General features: G+C 37.0%; 3 protein-coding genes across 3 annotated transcripts; all 3 read right to left on the reverse strand.

Annotated features, from left to right (window-relative positions):
* Positions 1-2,568: 2,568 nt before the first annotated feature.
* LOC102229137 (muscle M-line assembly protein unc-89-like) lies at positions 2,569-12,526 on the reverse strand. Its single transcript, XM_023325833.1, has 17 exons — positions 12,199-12,526; positions 12,050-12,117; positions 11,274-11,317; positions 10,677-10,741; positions 10,443-10,591; positions 9,773-9,830; positions 9,369-9,576; positions 9,170-9,256; positions 8,761-8,943; positions 7,984-8,627; positions 7,245-7,739; positions 6,325-6,898; positions 6,178-6,242; positions 4,219-4,359; positions 3,939-4,099; positions 3,767-3,857; positions 2,569-2,887 (listed from the first exon to the last, which is right to left on the reverse strand). The coding sequence occupies exons 2-17, from the start codon at positions 12,071-12,073 to the stop codon at positions 2,805-2,807; spliced, it is 3,072 nt and encodes a 1,023-aa protein (XP_023181601.1). The 5' UTR covers positions 12,074-12,117; positions 12,199-12,526; the 3' UTR covers positions 2,569-2,804.
* A 924-nt stretch (positions 12,527-13,450) lies between these two features.
* LOC111606270 lies at positions 13,451-16,910 on the reverse strand. Its single transcript, XM_023326695.1, has 8 exons — positions 16,796-16,910; positions 16,444-16,563; positions 16,146-16,290; positions 15,907-16,020; positions 15,660-15,804; positions 14,588-14,736; positions 14,369-14,508; positions 13,451-13,814 (listed from the first exon to the last, which is right to left on the reverse strand). Exons 2-8 carry the CDS (start codon positions 16,541-16,543, stop codon positions 13,663-13,665), a joined length of 945 nt encoding a protein of 314 aa, XP_023182463.1. The 5' UTR covers positions 16,544-16,563; positions 16,796-16,910; the 3' UTR covers positions 13,451-13,662.
* Positions 16,911-18,624: 1,714 nt separating this feature from the next.
* Positions 18,625-19,910, reverse strand: LOC102229395 (nanos homolog 1-like). Its single transcript, XM_005797889.3, has one exon. It carries the CDS (start codon positions 19,313-19,315, stop codon positions 18,830-18,832), a length of 486 nt encoding a protein of 161 aa, XP_005797946.2. The 5' UTR covers positions 19,316-19,910; the 3' UTR covers positions 18,625-18,829.
* Positions 19,911-19,972: the final 62 nt, after the last annotated feature.

Genomic DNA, 19,972 nt, shown 5'->3' on the forward strand with positions numbered 1-19,972 from the left:
CATGCTTTTACACTGCTTCCTGAATAAAATACCACATCTCAAGATGAAACAAGTTCAAGCTGTAGAGAGAGCCCAACATCTTATGTTAAAATGAAAACAAAATCCTTCACCAGTGATTCAGTCAACCCTACATTACATTCGCATTTCTCAATTTCTCTGCACCAATGCTGTAACACAGACAGGATATTTGGATGTAGAGATGTACAATAGATTTGGGATATCATTAAAATTCTCCAGTGGTTAAAGCAGATTTTGATTCGTGGAATGAAATCCTGCCCTGTGGCGACTCGAGCCGCCGGAGCTCCACCCAGAGCTGAGCAGGGAAATCAGACAACACGAAAAACGATCAAACTGTGAGACTTTCCCTGCAGAGAATCCTCCTTTCTTTACTCTGTAGTTGAGTCATGCATGTTGATTTGCTTAGCTGACAATTGGACCTCTAGTGCCTGCAGAGAAACCAAGCATGGTTAGATGAATTATACAATAAATTAAAAAGATTTTTAATGAGTAACATTATGTTCTAGTTTGATCAGACAGAAGCTAAGCTAAATGTGTGCAGCTAAGCGCTCTTTGCTGTGTTCAAATATTTAACAGCTTAATGGTAGAAAATGTCAAATTCGCTATCAGAAACGCAGTTTACCTCCCCGAAGTAAATTAACTAATAGCTGAAATGGAAAAATATAGCTGAAAAAAGTCTCTTTGTAAATAATATCTTTTAAGATGGTGAAGATAGAACGTGGGGCAGCGATGTGTGCAGCTCCTAATGGGGTTAAAGAATTTGCTGGCTCAAAGTTAAACTGTAAGATGATAAGTTCCCCTGTTTTTACTGAGCATTAGCTGCATTCCTGCAGTGACTTGCAACAGAAAAGAGCTTTTTGAACCCAATGTTGAGTGACTTTGTAGCATCTGCGATCCATCTGAAAATAATTTGTGCAAAAGATAACACTATGTTTGGTTGACCATTTATCTTTGTTTTAGCATTTCCTGGCGGTAAATGTTATTCCCCTGGAGAAAACAAATTGCTTACTTGTCCTTAAATGGTGCCATATTTGAAAGGAAAACACATGGGTTGAGCAGCAGAGTTGAGTATGTAAGCTGCGTCCATGAAAAACCTGCTCATTTCGGAGCTGTCCGTTTGCTAAATGAAAAAACAATTTAATTGCCAACAGGTTCGTTTCTTGAAACTGTAATCATCTAATCCAATAAACAAGAGTCAATAACAGAATAAGGTGTTTAGCCTTGGCAGAGAGGATATGGCATGTTTGATGAGTGAAACTCCCAAGCACATTCTCCTTACAAATGCAGCCATTTTCAAAAATAAACAAACAGGCATTGCTATATGTATTTCCAAGAAGAACTGTAGCAACAAAGAAATAATCAACCACATATAAGCTGACATGGTGTTTGCCAGCTGTACTTGTTAGAATTCTTTATGAGAAGGGCTGGACAAAAATGAGGACAGATGTTACTGGGATTAGGCCCAGAGATGACAAGGAGGGCCTGTTAAAAGACTCCCAAGCAGCACAGAGTACCGTAAAGTCAGTAGACGAGCAACTCTGGAAGCATCCACAAGCTAAGACTACATAAAAGATTCTCAATGATGACAAATAAAACTTTATGGAGGATTTATGACATTTTTTTTCTTTTAAAACTTCGAGTCAGTGGTTTTTTGTAACGCAATCTCCCATTTAATCTTCATCTCCATCACCTTAGATCCATCATTATTAGATATTTTTGTCTCATACTTGAATAATCAAATGTTTGTTGTGTATGCCTGTATTTATTCCTTTTATATTTAACTATTGAGTTGATTTTATTTCTTTACTGGATGGTCTTTTTTTTTTCCAATGTTGGCACAGGATGTAAACTAAGCTGTCAACTAACTCACATTTAACTTAATGTATTTCATCACTTTCTAAATAAATTCATTTAATTTAAAGAGATCAATTAAATTCTATCTTGGCAACGTTAGCTGGAATACATTTTTGTTGCTTTGTTACTATAGGATTTTTTTTTCAACTTCCGCAAACTGACTACAATTTTTTTCTTTATGTAGCATAAATGTTACATTTCAAAGATCTTTGAATAATTAATGATGAATCCAGCCAGACATTCCTTTTGTTATATGAAGTAAGCTAAGGGTGGGAAAGTAATTTAAAGAGGAATATAAGTGGTTAACGGAAGACAGATAATAGAATATTAAATTGATACATTTATAAAAATTGGATTCCAAATGGAAGCAAATGTTTCTTCAACATATTGTAATATGTACAAATATTTTTCAACCATAATAGTTTCATAGCCATTTCTTTAATTATTTTCCCTTTTTTGTACAGAGTTAGTTTCTGTCACTAAAAATGGTAAGAAAATGCAAAATTAAAGAAAATAACATGGAGTTGGCATTATTACTCTTAGTGAAAATACAAAACTCATAATAAAAAATACATCCCCATGAATCAATTGTTTCAATTAATAACGTGTAAAAACCTTGCAGTTCTATATCACATTTAACTAAAGGAGGCATATGTAAAACCATAAAAAATGAAAAAATAATTGGCAAAGTAATACAAAGTGAACACTACTTTATTTACAATTTCTTTATTTTTTTTTTTTTTTGCTTAAGCAGAATCTAACAAACTGCTACATGTTTAAAAAAAAAAGTCTTGCCTCAATTGTTCAGGAAATGTTTTTTAACAAAATTGGTATTTACAGCTCACATTTTGAAATTAAATTAAATCAGATCATCAAGCTTTTTGGAGGCAGACATTTGGAGTCTTCATTTAAACTGTATCACTGGAACATCTTCAGTCCAAACTCTCTGCCAACATCCTGGTGAAGTACAGAACAGACGGCTGTGCGTTGACGTTTTGGATGCTGTAGGCCTGTCCTGCAAGAATAAGTTGCGCAAAAATATTAGCTAAAAAACTGAATAAAGCTATATAGGAAGGTGAATAAACAAGAAAACTATTAAATATTTATTTTACATAGAAATGTTAATATATTGATACCTAATTTGATTTTTATCTATAATTAATTATGCAAGTAATTTAACTTCAGGTAAACGCTGCAATGAGTCTCGTTTTACTGATTGAATAAAAAGATAATGTGTAATGTTATCTTTAGCAATTAGTGTAATTTCCGTTTGGTTGAAATATCTTCAGAAAGATGCTTCCTGCAGCTGTCCGCCTCCATCCTAATCAAGTGGTAAGTTATTTTCTTGGAATGTTGTATTTGGTTTATGTCACATCTCCTCTGTCTTGTTGTCCAAATAATTGAATTTTAGACTAATTTGTTAAATGAACATTATTCCAGACATTCTGGTATTTGTCTATGATCTTTCTGGCAAACCTTAGTCTGATCCTCATGTTTTTCTGAGAGAGCAAAGGTTTCCCTTAAACTTGTGCACTCTTTCTGATTATTCAGACTGTAAAGTTTCATGTCAACAATAGCAACAGCCAGTTTTAGGTTCTATGGTGACATTTTAGGGTTTTTGGAGATTTAGCATCTTGCTGATATTGTCTTAGTCGTTTTACCCATACTAACAAGAGAAAAAAGTGGGTGTGTCTTCATTTAGTCATCAAAACATTTAGATTTTTAACATTTACAGAAAACCTGAAGCAGTTTTTCTTCCCATCTCTCAGTATTCCTAAAATTAAATTTGAATATTTTTAATGTCCAAAAACACAATGTCCTAATTTGATTACACGGTTAATAAAAGAAGGACTTTATTTTGTATTTGCAAAAGTGACAATATAGTTATTCTTACCACACTTCACCACAAAAGCTTGGCCAGGGCTGTAGTGAGAAACGCTGCCGTCGACGGTGACCTTCACCGAGCTTGTTAGTAAGTTAAAAATCTTTAAAAGATAAAAAAAGAAAAAAGAAATTAGAAATAAGGGGCCTGATATTTTCAAAGGGTTAGGAGAAAGTGCACTGACAGTTGTTGCACTGTGATCCACCCAGAGGGGTTTCTTCGTGTAGGAGCCCATCAGCAGTTTTCCAGCGCAGAAGGAGCTACTGGTGAAATCCTCCTGGATACCCAAGGCATAGCTTTGGTAGGAGTACCACTGGAACAGGTCAGGAGTGATTGCAGTGTCACCTGCAGCAGGAATACACATGACCCGATGTCTCAAATTTTGTTCTAACACATGATAGAGTATGAATGAAACCTGTATTTAATTCCTAAACAGTAACCGTTACGTCACAAGGTGTTCTTACCATCAGCCTCCACAGTCCAGAGGCTCTGGAACCATTCAGTGATGTTTTCCTTGTCATTTGAGTGTAAGATCAGGGGCTTGAGAGGGTAGGCACAAAAATCTGACACAGACAGCACGGCGTGGACCCTGGATGACAGCAGATCTGGAACACACAATGAGAGATATAAGAAAAACATTTGAAACACAGATGGCAATTAGTCAGAAAAACGTCTTTTCGGAAGCCGTGACATTCGATGGAAGTGAGGTTAATGGAAGAACATTAGTGGTAAAACTTGTCGATGTGAGCAACACACCCCGGAGTCAAAACCCCAGGTCCTGCATTTTTAATTCCCCTAAGGAGCTGCAGGGACTCTGTGTAAATATTGCAGTGTGGACGCCCACATTTTTAGCCCGACAAGAGCGACAGTGAAATGTGGTGAAGTCGTCTGATTAATTCAACGCCAAACCACTGCTTTTCCACTGAGCCAGCGGAGAAAGTAATCTTCCCAATCTCTGCAGCAGAGAGGTACAACCTGAGATGTGGACCAAAAAGGTTTCGCTGAATCTGAATTAAAGGTCGAGTATTTTTGCATTCTTTCACCAGATAATTTTCCCCATAATTCCTGCTGAAATCCTGATATTTCTGGCACAGGTCAATCAGACAAAGGATTTTTTTTTTTTGTAAGAATTAAATAATTTATGTTTTCATAAATACCTCTGTCTCTAGTTTTCACTCTAAGGACCCGTAAAAGATTGTAAAATTCTGGAGATCTCATTTCATGCCATTTGTGTTACATTCAACATCCCACCACAATTAGATATGTGCAGAAAGAATTAAAATAAATGACTCTATAATTAATACGGATAGCGTTTCTGAAAATATTGAGAAAAATCCCATCTTTAGTTGCTCAGAGTCCTGTGTCCTCCTCTCTGAAGCTCACTCAATGAGTTTTCTACGATATCTACGTCCATAAAATGCTATTTTTCAGCCCGTTTAATCATTTCTGAGATGATTGGGGCATATATGTTTTATCAGAGATCAGCAGATTTTATAAAGAGTTCATAATACCTCATATTTTGACAAGATTGCCAAGGCATTCGAAAAGAAAACAGTCCTGCAGCATCTTAGATTCTCCACTGTACTTTAGGAGAAAATCGGTGGGTTTTTTCCACGCATTTTCATCCTTTAAACGCTCCATTGTTTTTCTATTGTTGTGGAGTTGCTAAAAAAATGGGTCTCTGTGTTGTATCATATTTATACCTCAGAGAAACAAGACTCATGAATTACAAAGTGCAGGTTTCTTGAAACTCTGCTCAACTTAAAATCAAAAGTTAAAAGTTCAAGAAATTTGTTGGTTGCATTTTTTAAATTAGAAATAATTAGGGGAAATAACAAACATCTAAACATTGGATTTTGTGTTCCTTCATTGAATAAATGTAAACGTTGGATTTTTCAAAATATTTTTCTTAATAATTACACAGTGAGATAAAAACTTTTTAAACATTTTTACCAGAAGTACCATACCAGATGCGTGTACTTTGAGGAGTAAAAAGAAAATATAAAGTCATTGGGTGACAATATTTGATAGTTTGACTTTTTATGATATCTAAATATTTCACAAAACTGTTTAAAAACCAAACAAGAAGTTATGTTTGTTGCAAAAACAATTGTTGTCGATACAGTCTCAAAACATTTCCAGCTGTTTTGGAAACAGTTTTGTGAAACATTATCGTTCTCACATATCTGTGGATTACATGTCCTTTCAGTTCCTAATAAGCAGTGCAATGAAAACAGATTGTGATGGAATTCTGTTCAAAAGTTAGCAATGAAGACTTGAGAAACCATTAAAATTGTCTTTCCTTTATATTTATCAATGCAGCTCTGTTGAAACTTGTAAACATGTCATTCTTTGGGCTAATTGAAAACCAGCAGAGAAAAGAAACATAGAGAAGTGAAAACTGTTACAAGACTTAAACGTACTCGCGTCATCGTCATACTTTTCCAGGTTAATCATGGAGGACGGTCCACTTTTGAGGACTCTTAACCTGCAAAAGGAAAAAAAAAACCAGTCACAACAAACCCGGGGTGACAGTAAAGACAGATTGAGTAATTTAGGTTCTTCCTTACGTGTCCTCAGCCTGACACTGTCTGAACAGTGAGACCTCCTGGTCCGGCTGTGTGCATTCATCCACATCCGCCCCACTGTGCATGTCTGCATCAGGCCTGCTGCCTGTTGTAGGGCCAGTATCAGCGCTCTCCTCTGAAGGCTGGGACGTGACGTTACGCATTTTACAATGTTGCAACTGTCTGTTGGTGACCGCGAGACCCCGGGTCTCCACGACTGAAGGGTCTTTAAATGTTGCAAGAGAGCGTCTGACAATCTTTGGAGCAGACAGAGGCTTCACAGGAGCCTTTGGAGCTCCCCCTTGTGTTTTTGAAGCACCATTGCAGTTTTTGGGAGCGCCGAGTCTGAATGGTGCCTGCTTTGGCCGTTTCTCCCCCTTCTGTTGAGGTTTGGGGTCGTTTCGGGGAGGCTGCGAGTCGATGGCTTCCAAATCATCGGCCTTGGGAGCTGCCCACCAGTCACCCGGTGGCTTCCTCCTACGTTTTGTTGGTTGGGTTTCCCTCAGCTGCTCCTTTTGCTGGCATGTCTGAGATGCAGGGGTGGAGGTGTGACGATAGACTTTTTGAAACTCACCTCCTACAACAAAAGTACATTCAACAGTTATTTCCAGTTTTAGGACACTTGAATGCCACTACTGTTTCCAATTTAGGCTACTTCCAAAGTCAAACTAGCATGCCGTAAACTGAACAGGATAAAGCTGAGTGGATTTTCAAATATAGAACTTTGATATTTCTGGCAGCTTTTGAATTAAGTTAGAACATAAATTACCCCAGCTTTTACAAGTGATGAAACAACACAATGCAAAGTTGGCTTCTAGTGTAGCAGTGGAAATAGTAGAAATTTAGAATCAGCCTATCAGTCAGTATTTATAGCAGTTGTTCATGTTAAGGATCTGAGGACTTTCCAGCTCTTGTGATCTTACGTGAGTTGAGGCTGTGGTCTCTCTTTGAAAAGACCAAGGGGCTTGAAAGCTCATCCAACTCTTGATCGGAGATCTGCTGCTCCTCCAACTCTGCCACAAGTCTACGGGGTTTTTCTGCTGTTTCTTTATTCTTCACATCTCTTGCGTTTCTCCTTTTAGGCGTTTTCCTTTTACTCTCCTTAACTTCTTTGGTGTCTACACTGGCTGACTTTGTGGGCTCTTTAGAGTTTCTCCTTGCCGGCGCTTTGTCTTTCTTGTTCTTAACAGTCGAACGTACAGCTGTGCTGGGCTCTTTTCTCTTCAGTTTGGACTTTTTGAGAGGTTGGGGGGCTTCTGCTTGCTCTGGGTTCGCAGGGGAGCTCACCCACCAATCTCCAGGCGGCCTCCTTTTTCTCTTTCGAGAAAGCTGGGCCTCTACAGACGAACTGCTTGAGGATGCAGCTGACTTCTTGTCTTGCTTGACCTCTTTGTTTGCTTCAGACTTTATGTCTTTGTCTGCAAGGTAGCAAAGAAACGTCAACAACACCAAGACATGTAGTCATACACATGCTGCTTGAGTTACAAGACAAAAGGGTTTAGAATGACGCATTCTAAACGCACAATAGCCTAGATCAAGTAATAATATTAAAGTTTAGCAAAATAATGTAATATTTAAAATGAGTAAAGCATAAACAAACAGAAAAACTAACCAAACAGTAAGTTTCAGAAAATTCAACGCCAGCTGAGATGATGCCCTTACCCGTTTCTGCTGTCTCCTGAACAATTTGCTCCTGATGTTCTTCTCTAAAAACATCATCAGGCCCTGTCTCCTGCACATCTTCAGATCTTTCTGTCTGGCTTTTCTGCTCATTTAATGAGTTTGTCGAACCTTTTAAATTCTGGGCAGCTTCTTTTTCCGGTTCCACATTTGTTTTTCCTTTGGGTTGATGTTCTGACTCGTTTGTCTGTTCTGAAGGAACTTTCTTTTGTCGTTTTTTCTTGTTTGGTTTTTCTTGCTCAACAAAGTCGCCTGCAGGAAGATCTAGAAGACTGAGGAAATCTCCCTTGTTGTCATTAGACTCCGCCATCTCACGGTTTTTCTCTTTCCCTTTTTTCTTCTTTGTTCTTTGATTGACAGCCTGACTGTCCAGTTTGCTGTTGGCCATTTCGCCTTTCTTTTGTTTCCGTGAAACCTCGATGGGACCCTCATTTGTCCCCTTGTCTGTTGAGCTCTTTTTATCATCAGCGCTGGATTTCTTCCTCAGCCTCTCTTTCTTACTCAAGCCACTTTTGCTTGGAATGGAAAACCAAAGCGGTGAATTATCTTCTAGGATCAGGAAATCATCCTCTGGCTCCGGAGGGTCAGGAGGACAAGGCTGTGCTTTGACTGGAGTTTTCTTGGAACTTAAAAAGCACACAAGTGTCATTTATTTGTAAAATGAAAAACAATACAATACATTTAAATAACCCTAAAGATTTGTTTGTAACATTAATCCACTAAAATAGATTATTAAGATGTCCTTTTATCTCAGTTTACCATGATGGTAGGGATTTTCTCGCCAGCTGGATCTTCTTCAGGAAACCAATCATGTCCCTTTTCACACGTGAAGACGGTTCTGCAGGCGGCTGAGTGGAATCTAAGCTGGACTTTTTGGTAGAAGAAGCAACTTCGGGCTCTATTCTCACTTTCTGAACTGAATCCTTGATGTTTTCATCTTTGCTGTTGAACACACAAAACAGAAAATACTCAATCGGTTCACAAAAATGATTAATGATGACACAATATCCTGTTTCCAGAAATGTAGAATTACTTTTTAACTCGTACTGTGGGAAAAAGATAAACCAAAATATAGCCATGTCAGTGCTATATAGATAGTTAACATCTAGCAGCATGTAATTACTAAATTATTTGGGAAATAGTTAAGTATTAAGAAAAAAAAGCTTACCTTGGATTTTGGACCACTGCTCTGTGACTGGACAATTTGGTCAGGACAATCCTGGTTGAAGGTGACTCCAGTATCCAATCATCAGTCCTATACATAAAAATAATTAAAACAAATGAAAAAACACAAAAAAGTAACAAATAAAAACTCTTAATTTATCTCAAAGGGGTTTTCTAGAAGAAAATTAAAAAAAAGCTCCTACTCCTCAGCTACTTGTCCATTGCACTGAGGCTTCTGGATGGGAACGGGGTCCGCTTCAGGTTCTTCTGTTTTCTCTTCACGGTTAAATGGAATCTGGGTCACACCATCATCATCCTCCTCCAGATTCTCTGTGGTCTTTTTCCCTGGATTATGTTCTATGGGACTAGACGTCTTAATCGGCGTGTGTGCTTCAAGCGGGAAACCCGGATCTGCAAACGAAACAAAAGAGCTCTACATTATTTTAAAAAAAAAAAAACATGATGATAAAACATAAACAAAGACTTTATAAACATTTAATGTCTTCCATTTAATACTAGTTTATGATTTTTGGTGTAATTATGAATCACTCCTGCCACCTATTGTTGTTTTATATGTGCTTTACACTTTACTAGATGAACATCTTACCAGTGTCCAGATTAAGTATTGGTGAGCTTGCAGGAACCTCAACATGTCCATTGGGAGCCTAAATGGAAATAAAAAAAATTAAGCTAAATGGTGTCAAATTCAAGTAAAGTACATGAAACCTAAACAAACATCCAGGTGCCGAGACTATAGACCAGGGGTCTCAAACTCCAGGCCTCGAGGGTCGTTGTCCTGCAGTTTTCAGATGTGCCACAGGTACAAAACAGTGGCATAAAATGGCTTAATGACCTCCTCCTTGTGTAGATCAGTTCTCCAGAGCCTTAATGACCTAATTATTCTATTCAGCTGTGGTGCAGCAGAGTCACATCTAAAAGTTGCAGGACGCCGGCCCTTGAGGACTGGAGTTTGACACCCCTGGACTAAAGCATCAGAAACTATTATATTATACTCTACACCAGAAGTGGGCAACTCCAGGCCTCAAGGGCCAGTCTTGTGCAACTTTTAGATGTATCTCTACTTCAACACACCTGAGTCAAATAATGAGGTCATTAGCAGGACTCTGAAAAACTTGACTGCACTTGGGAGGTGATTCAGCTGTTGGATTCAAGTATGTTGGACCAGGGCGACATCTAAGAGTTGCAAGACACCAGGTCGCAAGGACCAGGATTGCCCACCCTTGCTCTACACCCTCTAAAATCATCACTGTACTAACCTGGTACAAGGAGATTTGGTATTCTGCAAGTTCTTCAGCTGGATGTTTTTCTCGTGAGACTGGAGACATGGATGCTTCACTGTAGTTTGTCCCAGAGCCAGAACTCTGAAACAAAACAGATGGTGGGTGTGGTTCAGGTACACACACATCTGTGAAAAAAAAGAAAAAGCTAATTATTGCACAGGCTTAAACATCTCAACACAATGACAAAAGTATAAAAAGGTGAGCAGTCACCTATGTCATCAAACATCTTGTCAACGTCCTCGTATGTGAATGATTCTACCCACTGATTGGACAAACTGAAACAGAAAGTTCAGGGAAAAGTTAAAAATTATATGTCCAAACAAGTATTTACAATAAATGTTGCCAATAAATGTGCTTGATTGAAGTTTCTTTTACTTTCAACAAACAAATATCCAATGAAATTCATTCATTCCTCCAAGCAGTAAAAGTAAAGATTTTCAACAATATCTCTGTTCATGCATACATGTAGCTACGTCTTTGTTGCATTTGTCGTTGTATAAAATCTTTTGATACATTTAATATAACAAGTTTAAGTGGTGATACACAGCTAAACTTTTACAGAGGAAAACATGTCACATATCTATTTTTAATCACAGCTTGTGAAATTACATTCAATAAAGTTATCCTGAAAAATCCACAGAGACAGAATCCAATTCATAATGTGAAAAAGTCTAACCTGAACAGATAAGTCAGATGTGATCAACGCTTCCTGAATGTAAATGTTGGTTAGTTACATGAGACTAAAATGATCAAGAGACCTTTAAGAACAAATTCCACAATTAGTCTACTAAATAACCAGAAGCATACCTTTTCTTCTCTGTAATGTAACACAGTTTCCTCCTGGGTCTCCTCTGAGAACAGAAAAAGTCCATCAGTTTTCAACAATAACTACTGCAAAGCTGTTTATTTACAAAAAAGGTTATAAGACCAGCAAATAATATACCACTTATACCAGTCAAGTAATAAATAATCCCAAAAATGAATCCAATCATTTAACCCCGTGAACACTGGAGAAAATATTTACACCGACTTTAGAAATCACAACACAACCACAAACCTCAATGTATTTCATTACATTTAAATCACACATAGCTAAAGGAGGTGGAGTACAATTTTTCTGTGGAATAAGAATGATGCATGCTTTTCGGTTGCACTTTTAACAAACAAAAACCTGAAAAGTGTTTTATTTTATTTAACACAGCAACCTGTACTCAAAATATCCTACTTCTGCAGATTACTTTACCGCGTTGAGCCTTGATTATCATTACTACACCCACAAACATATTTAAAGAAAACATACATAGTATGAGAGCTCTCAGCATCACTGAAATATCAATGAAAGTAGTTGGATCATTGACTATGACAGGATCAACCTGGTTCCACATCGGGTGGATTTAGAATGAAATTATTATAGTTTTGCTGTTTTAACCAAATAGTCACAGAGAGGTACTGGAAATTCCTAATATTACACTCGTTAACTACTCACAGCTGGGGTTAGAGCAGGCCCACGATAGCTTGGAGCCCTCCTTCTGCAGATAGGCGATGAAGACACAAAAAGAGCAAGAAAACAAGCCATAACTCACCAAAGTCGAATACTTGGACTCCATTTTTGTCTGCCAGTTGTTAGTGTTTTGAACTGCGACGACGTTTCCTACATCAGTCGATGCTCAAGTTAACAGCTAACGGCAGCTTTCATTTCAAGTCCAACTGTTATTTTTTTTATTTAACTTACCAAGTATGTTCTAATGAGCCACTCAAACGGCAATCTATTAGATTAATATAAGTAAGTGAAAGACGTATTTTATCAAGTTTTTCACTCTAATAAACAGTCCCAGAAAAAATGGCGCTGTTGAATATTTGTAAATACCCCGCGCAGAAACCCGACACTTCTTTGTCCTGCATTTAGTCTTACAGGTAACAGTGTTTGAAATTCTATTCACTTTAACATCCAGTTTATCCTCTCAGATTATACGTTAGGAACGTCTTAGCTGCTAAACTTACTTATAAACTTTCAGAACTTATTTCTATACTTTGAAAATATCTACGTCTCACATTTGTGAGATTTGTAACCTGGAAGACGTTGTTCAGGGTTTACAACACAGACAAAATGTTCTTCTTCTACTACACATCGATTGTCTGACTTACTGCCCCCTGTTGATTGATATGGTACACAGCAGTTTGTCATTTGTGTGGAAGGAGTAATCGTTTTCGCTACATTTCCGTATTTGTTATGGGTTACAAAACACTATGCATACTAAGAATAAACGACAATTTCAAGAAATGTCCAGGTCCAAACCTTTTATCTTATTACTTGAGTTTTTACTGCATTCTTGATGTATGTTTTATTGTTCCTGGTGTGCATTTTACATATGAATATCTAAAATCCCTTGCACTTTGCGTGTTCGTTTCATTGAATACATGACTAAAAAATTTAATTGTGCAGAAAAATGTAAATAAAAAGCAATAGTTTGCATGTAATGTTTACTTCCGGTTGTCATTTTCATTCGCTTTAAGGTCTAATAACTCATACATGACCCAGAACCTGGATTAATACGTTTCATTTTATGTTTATCTTCCAAAGTTTGCAAAAGACCTACAAAAGAAAAGATTTAGCCTTTTTTATTTTAGCAAAGACTTAATTAATATAATAATAAAAGATATAAACCTATCTTTTATTCCAGGAGTTTAGTTCTGCATTGAAAACTATGCAATATACCATAAAACTCCTGAAATTATGTTAATTGACCTAAAAGCACAAAGCAATTACATTTTATTTTTGTTGAGAGATTCCTTTTTTCACACTTCAATTTAAATTCTTTCAACAAAATATTTAAAGTATGAAACAATGTAAATGCGCAAAGATAACACCTGAGTTTGAAATATAGGTTTTATTTAAACACAAAACAAAAAGCAATACAGAAAATAATTTATACATTTAAATATACAAATGTTGAAAAGAAATTTAATTACAACCCATTTCTGATTTGAACTGCTGTAATTATAATGTAATCACAGTGTTTCTATCAAAGTTTTATCTAAATTTGAGGCAATAACCATAAGAGTTTTATAGATCAGGCAGTCAAAAGCATAGTAACAAAATTATACTGCAGTGAAAGTTAATGTGTCAAAATATACACAAAAATAAGTAGTTTAAATAGAAAAGACATGCTTTGTTTGCTTGCTATACACAAAATTCTCAACGAAATATTTTTTTCTGCTTCTCAGCTATTTCGGACAGCTCCAAGGCTTTGGGATCTGCATCTTCATACAGTGGGTGCTTGATGTGTCTCCAAGTTACTAAAACAATCCGGGTGACAAACAGCACACAGGATACAGCCAGCAGGACAGCTGCAAGAAGACAATCATCTATTGGGCAGTGTTCAACTTTGGGAATCATTTTGGTTTCTGTTTTGATTGCTTCTTCACTTAGATCTTAGTTCATTCAGTGTGTTTTGTTCTAGGTTTATATTTAGCTTTTGTGAAGTGAGAGATTCTGTGGTGGGATAAAAAAACTGCACTGTCCCTCTCAAAGGACATAGTGTCCTCATTCTCAGCAGCAAGTAGGGTGTGATTACTCAACACAAAAGCGGGGAGGGGGCCAACCGCATACTGACGGCAGAGGCAAACGAAAACATAATCAGGATGAAACTAACTGATAAGTTTATTTTTCTTTCTGGATGTCTACCCATCCCCCCTGCACCTCCTTCCTTCTTTTGTTCTTTCCCTTCCCCACTCCTCCTTTTTCCCATGGTATAGTATTCTTGGAAGCTGTTCCTGGCCCATATCAAAAACCGGTAGTCTAAAAAAATATTTCTTATACCACATTTGCTTTAGGCAATTTAGTATTACTGACATTCTCATATTATTTACATATAAAACATCTAAAGTTCCATTTTTCTTACCAATGAAGATGCCGTTGCGGCTGGGTGAGGAGGCATCATAATTCTTGTCCATGTTTCCAGACAGAGCCCAGATCACAACAATGTAAGGAATGAAAACATACCGCATATGTTTGTCCAGCACAAAGTTTTCCACAACGAACCTGCAAAGGCATTGATTATAAAGCTTATGTTATAATTTTCCTTCCCAAGATGTACATTATTCAATGAAATACCACTCACCACACAAGCAGCACCGCAGACAACAGAGAGTATGATAGGGTGGCAGAGTCTGCTGTGGACATGTTGGCCTCATATTTCAGCACGATAGTCAGGTTGAGGAGCGTTGCAATGGTCGTCCATGTTGTGTATATCATCACACCATTGAGAACCTGCGGATAAAGATTTAATGAGTTTGAAAATGTAAGGGTTTTTTTTTTGCCTTGTTTTTGTTATTCATTTCTGTAAAATGAAATCCAATCATGCCTACCCAGGCTTGGTTTGGGCCATTAATAAATTGACATTTGTGGCACCCTCTAATTGCCATTGTTAACTGCAGCTCAGCTGATATTATTTATAATCATTGCTTGAATGTTTTTGCGTTATAACGTCACAAATAATATAGTACATTACATTTTTCCAGATTTTGTAGCTTTCATACACTGATTTCTATGACTTAAAAAAATTGCACAAGTCTGGTTCACCCTTAGGTCAGATTTTCAAAAGCCTTAAACAATAGAAAAAACATTAGGGGAATGACCTGCCTAAGGAAAAAAGGTTCAGTGATGCAGAGCTATGCATGTTTTGGTGCAAAATATTTGTATCAACCAAAGTTATGGCGATACTGCCTGGTAATCGAGGGTCATTACCCACAGTTATGTGAATCATGTTCTGATAATGGCTGAAAGTTGACTCAGCGAGTAAGAAGCCAGATAGAAATGTAAGTAAACTTGTTAAAAGAAACTCTAGTATAAAATTTAACTCAATATTTTGGAGTTTAGCTAATGCTAATCTTCCTAAACATTAAATGTAATGAATTATTTAATCTCAGGGAAAATATAGAACACAGCATATATAAATATATGGTATAAACAATATGGGTTTTTTTTTTTTCATTTAATTTCCCAGCTTATGTTTAAGCTAACTTAGCAGAGGCTGCATATATAGTTTTTGAGTAAGGTCAAACATAATGCTTCTTTCATTTTGTGTGTTTCTTGAATGTTAAACCTTATTTTAGTGATACTGTAGTTCTATTTGGAACCTTAAGCACTTGCTTAGTTTGCTTCTTTCTTGGGCTGGCTGTTTTAGCACTTACCAACATGCGAATGAGCCACAGATCTACTTTGCTGTACTTATTGAGCCAGGGTCCATAAACGTGAAGCCCGTGACAGATGAAGCCAACCATGGAGTAGTTTGTACAAATAAGCATGATGAGGAAAATGAGCGCAGAAATCATCAGTCTTAAAACAGAAAACACAAATTGAAACTCTCAAACTGCTTGCTTTGTGACTTAGTTGAGATTGTTACAAAAACAAGCTGAAGCTTTTAGAGAAAACTCCTACCCTCTGTCCCAAACAAGAAGCCAAGAAATGTTGAATCCTTGATTGAGACACCAGCTGATGAAGAATCCATAGGGCAACACTGCGGGGCTGCAGTAGATATATCCATAACCATTCCTGCAGAACAAAACAAAGGGGACGATCTTTAAATCCCTTTTACTTTTGTTAGCATTGCAGAGCCGTTGTTTAAACTCATTACTTCATCTTTAAAAGCAAAAATAAACACAGAATGTTCCTCCTACCTTCTGCAAAGACCAGAAACAATGTAAACGATCATTGCAGACAGCCAGATGTAGATGACGGTCCAGATGTTGAAAGTCCACCCTGAAGGAGTGAGCTCTGTGTCGTACACAGCCGACACATTGGCTGTAGTCGTAGTATAGGGACCTGCGTAAGAGAGGTAAGATGCAACTGCTGATTCAAACGCAAGAGAAACATCCATATTCAACTGATATTTGTGTTTATTATCCTGTAGTAAGAATTTAAGACTTACAGAGAAATAATCTTAACAGAAGAGATAGAATATATGAATCAACTCACCAACTCCAACCACAGAAAGCCCGTTGAACACCAGACTTACTGCATAGACGGCAACAGATATTATTATGGCAGCAAGTCGCCCATAGTTGTGCTTTCCCATTGTGGTCTGCTGCAATTACACTATTGACAAATAGAGAAAAATACGGTTTTAAAGTATGAAAACAGTGTTAGAAAAAAAACACTAGCACTTTTTAAAAAAAATTGATAATAAACAGAGATTTACATTTAGGCTTTGAAACAACTTGTATAACATTACATATACATTTACGTGTTGTGATGTCAGCTCCATTTTATGCAAGTCAATAAAAAACTGGCAACGAGACAGAAAACATATACATAGGCTATAGCGTACCTTGTTTGCTCCTTCTGATGTCCACCAAGTCGCTGGTGTGAAGAGAATGAGTAAATGCAAAGCGCCGAGGGGGATCAGCCTGTTATATAGAAGTTTAAAGTTAGGTAAGGAAAACGTTTATGACCCACCTGAGGGTCATAAACGTGCATTTATCTTACAGGCACTTTCGGCTTGGTACAGAGGGTCCACTTATTTCAAGATGATGAGCTTATATATATAGCACATTCCTCTTTTATTAAAATTATGGCGCTTTTTTATTATTAATCTTTGGTTTATGATTAACAGACAAACCAAGCAAACAGATATTTGAAACTGTGCTTGTAGTTTTTGTTCTATCAGATGACATCATTTAACAAATAAGTCATTCCTTCTTATATCAGATGTGGTGTGTGCACTGCTGCCGTGCTTACTGCAAGGAATGTTTTGGCAAATATACCTTTCGATAATGGATTTCTTGAACTTTTGGCTTGGTGTTCTGAAAAACCCATAACTATATGTAAATCTACAAAAAAACTACGAAAGTAACACACATATGAGATCAGAGAGGCTCAAGAGTGGAAAGGATTCTAAAGGAGAATCTATGTGCTTTATTCTATGGGATATTGATATCTGTGGAAAATGACGTTAAAAGAAATGCACGTCGTTTCCAACCTACTCACAAAACAAATAGGTCTAAACAAATAGTACTTCTAACATCGTTCTGTTGTGGAAATTGTGGAGTTATTCTATGAAAAAACTGGTAAAAACTGTCATTTGTGATTAGAAATATGATTTATTTGGTTGTTTGTTTGTTTTTTAAGTCTCACTTTGTGGCTCCCTTGTTTCTCTCCTGTCAAAAGCAAATTTATATTTATAATCCAGCCAGGATTTCTGGTCTCATTTTTGAATAATAATAATAATAAAAATAAAATAAAATAAATCCCTCACCTCATACATTCTTGTGATGTACGATGTAGAATAAAGTCCTGTGTTATGAGGAAATGGAAACTTTTAAAAGACAAAGGTTTAAGTTTGTTTTCTGTTGGATTATAATAGTAAGAAAACAGACAGAGTTGCTTAAATACAGGACTCACAGCCAATTGAAACACACAAATATATATATATATATATATATATATATATATATATATATATATATATATATATATATATATATATATATATATATATATATACATGTTAGTTTTTCACAGAAATGCAGATTGTTTAATATGTTGCTCAGTGAAGAATTTAATTGAGCCATCCACTTTTAAATTTATTTAATTTACACTATTTGAAAACTACATTATCTGTGTCTTTACTTAATACTAATATTATATTGCCATAATTCAGCCATTTTTGCTAATAGCATTACATCATAGTTACTACAACTCTATGCTGGTGTCATCTGATTAAGAGTTTATAAAACAGAGGACTAGTTTATTGCATTTAGTTACAAAAACGAGTTTCGATCTGATCTTATGAAATCGCAGGACAGGAATTATGAAACTAGATTACTATGTAACCCTTCTAGCTCCAGCTTTTAAAGCGGACATCCTGCGATTAATGATTAACTAGGAATATTACAAAACTGTGCACATAGTGATACATATGTTTTCATACACAAATAAAGCACATTCACAAAAGTTACTCTACGGGAAACTTTATTTTTGTTTTGATAAAGCTTTCAGAACAAGTCGCGTGTGTCCATTGCTGTTAGTAAACAAACACAAAATAGACTTTTGGCACGTGAAGTATTACTATATCAGTCATCCTCGTGCATAACTGAAGCTTTTCTTTAATGAACTTTTTTTTTTTCTTACAGTGACAGGCTGAACTCTTCAAACTGCCTGCATCAGACTTGGACTCAAACATATTTTGACAAAAAATCATAAACAAGCTTCAAGAAAATCATTTTTGATCGTTACAACAAAGTAACTTAGTCTAAGTAACTTAGTCACAGCTTTGGGGGTAAAACTGAACACATGTCCAGAACTTTCTTATTTTTTTTGTAATTATGTACAGTTTTTGTTATTGTCACCCGAGTCTCTCAAGTTACCAGAACTTGAAAACCTGTAGCTCCGTCTCCGCCTCCGCCTCCATCCTCTTTTCCCTCTGCGGACAGTACCTGCGTGTGTGAGCGTGGTCCCCGCTGGCCCCGCAGATGGGGCAGGTGTAACTCCACAGGATGGGGCAGGTCACCTTCCCGTCGTCTGATCTAAGTGCGTGGGACCGATACACGCGAGGAGACTCCCCGTTCTGCCTGCAGAAGCGGCAAAGGTCCTCCGAGGTCCTGCTGCAGCTGCTCGTGTCCGACAGACTGCTGCTGCTGACTGACCTAGTCTCTGAGGACGTTTTCCATTTCTTTCCATCGAGTGAAGCCTGGATGTTGCGCGTCTGCTGGACGGGCTCCTTCCTGGGCTCATGTGTGTCTCCAAGCTCCATCGGCTGCCGGTTGCGCACCAGGAGCGTGTTCAGGTTCATGTAGTCGTGCCACATATCGAAGCTCTGGAAATCCACTCTTGTTTGCTTTGTGGTCATTTTTGAAAAACAAGGATTGTCGGAGTTTGACTTTGGCACACTTATGGCATACTTATAGACGCGTTGCCATAGCTTCAGACTGCAACAATGTTTGGGTCCTGTGATGTGCGGCAGGTGCTTAACTACTCAGTTTGACGGAGTCACCTTTTATCTTAAACTCATCTTTTGAAGAGAAGCGATATTTTTTATTGTTTTCACTTATCACTATGGAAGATGTAACAGACTTTGTCCAATAAGTCAACCTATCTAATTAAACTCTATCGTGAATAAGATGTATGAATTTTAATATCTGTACTGTGATTGACAATAAGTCCGATTAAATTATTGTATGAAAAATATTATGAGGCTCTCAATCAAAATAATCTATGAAACATTATAGAAAATGTTCTTTTCAAACTTTGCAGACTGTGCGCAGTGTTTTGTTTTGGAGGTGATGGGTGATGGATGACTCACGATTCATCTCAAGCCATAAGATGGCCATCGACGCTGACGTGTCTCGTCTAGTCCACTTCAAAAAATACAAAGCAATAGAAGGTAACACCTGAACAATTAAGCGTCAGAGGAGGGACCTTTGCATGGAACTTGCTTTGAAGTTAAAAACGTTCTTTAAATTCTTGAAAAAAACAACGTATAGATATTAATATTAATAGAAAAATA

The sequence above is a fragment of the Xiphophorus maculatus genome, chromosome 21 (assembly GCF_002775205.1).
Source record: "Xiphophorus maculatus strain JP 163 A chromosome 21, X_maculatus-5.0-male, whole genome shotgun sequence".
NCBI lineage: Eukaryota > Metazoa > Chordata > Actinopteri > Cyprinodontiformes > Poeciliidae > Xiphophorus > Xiphophorus maculatus.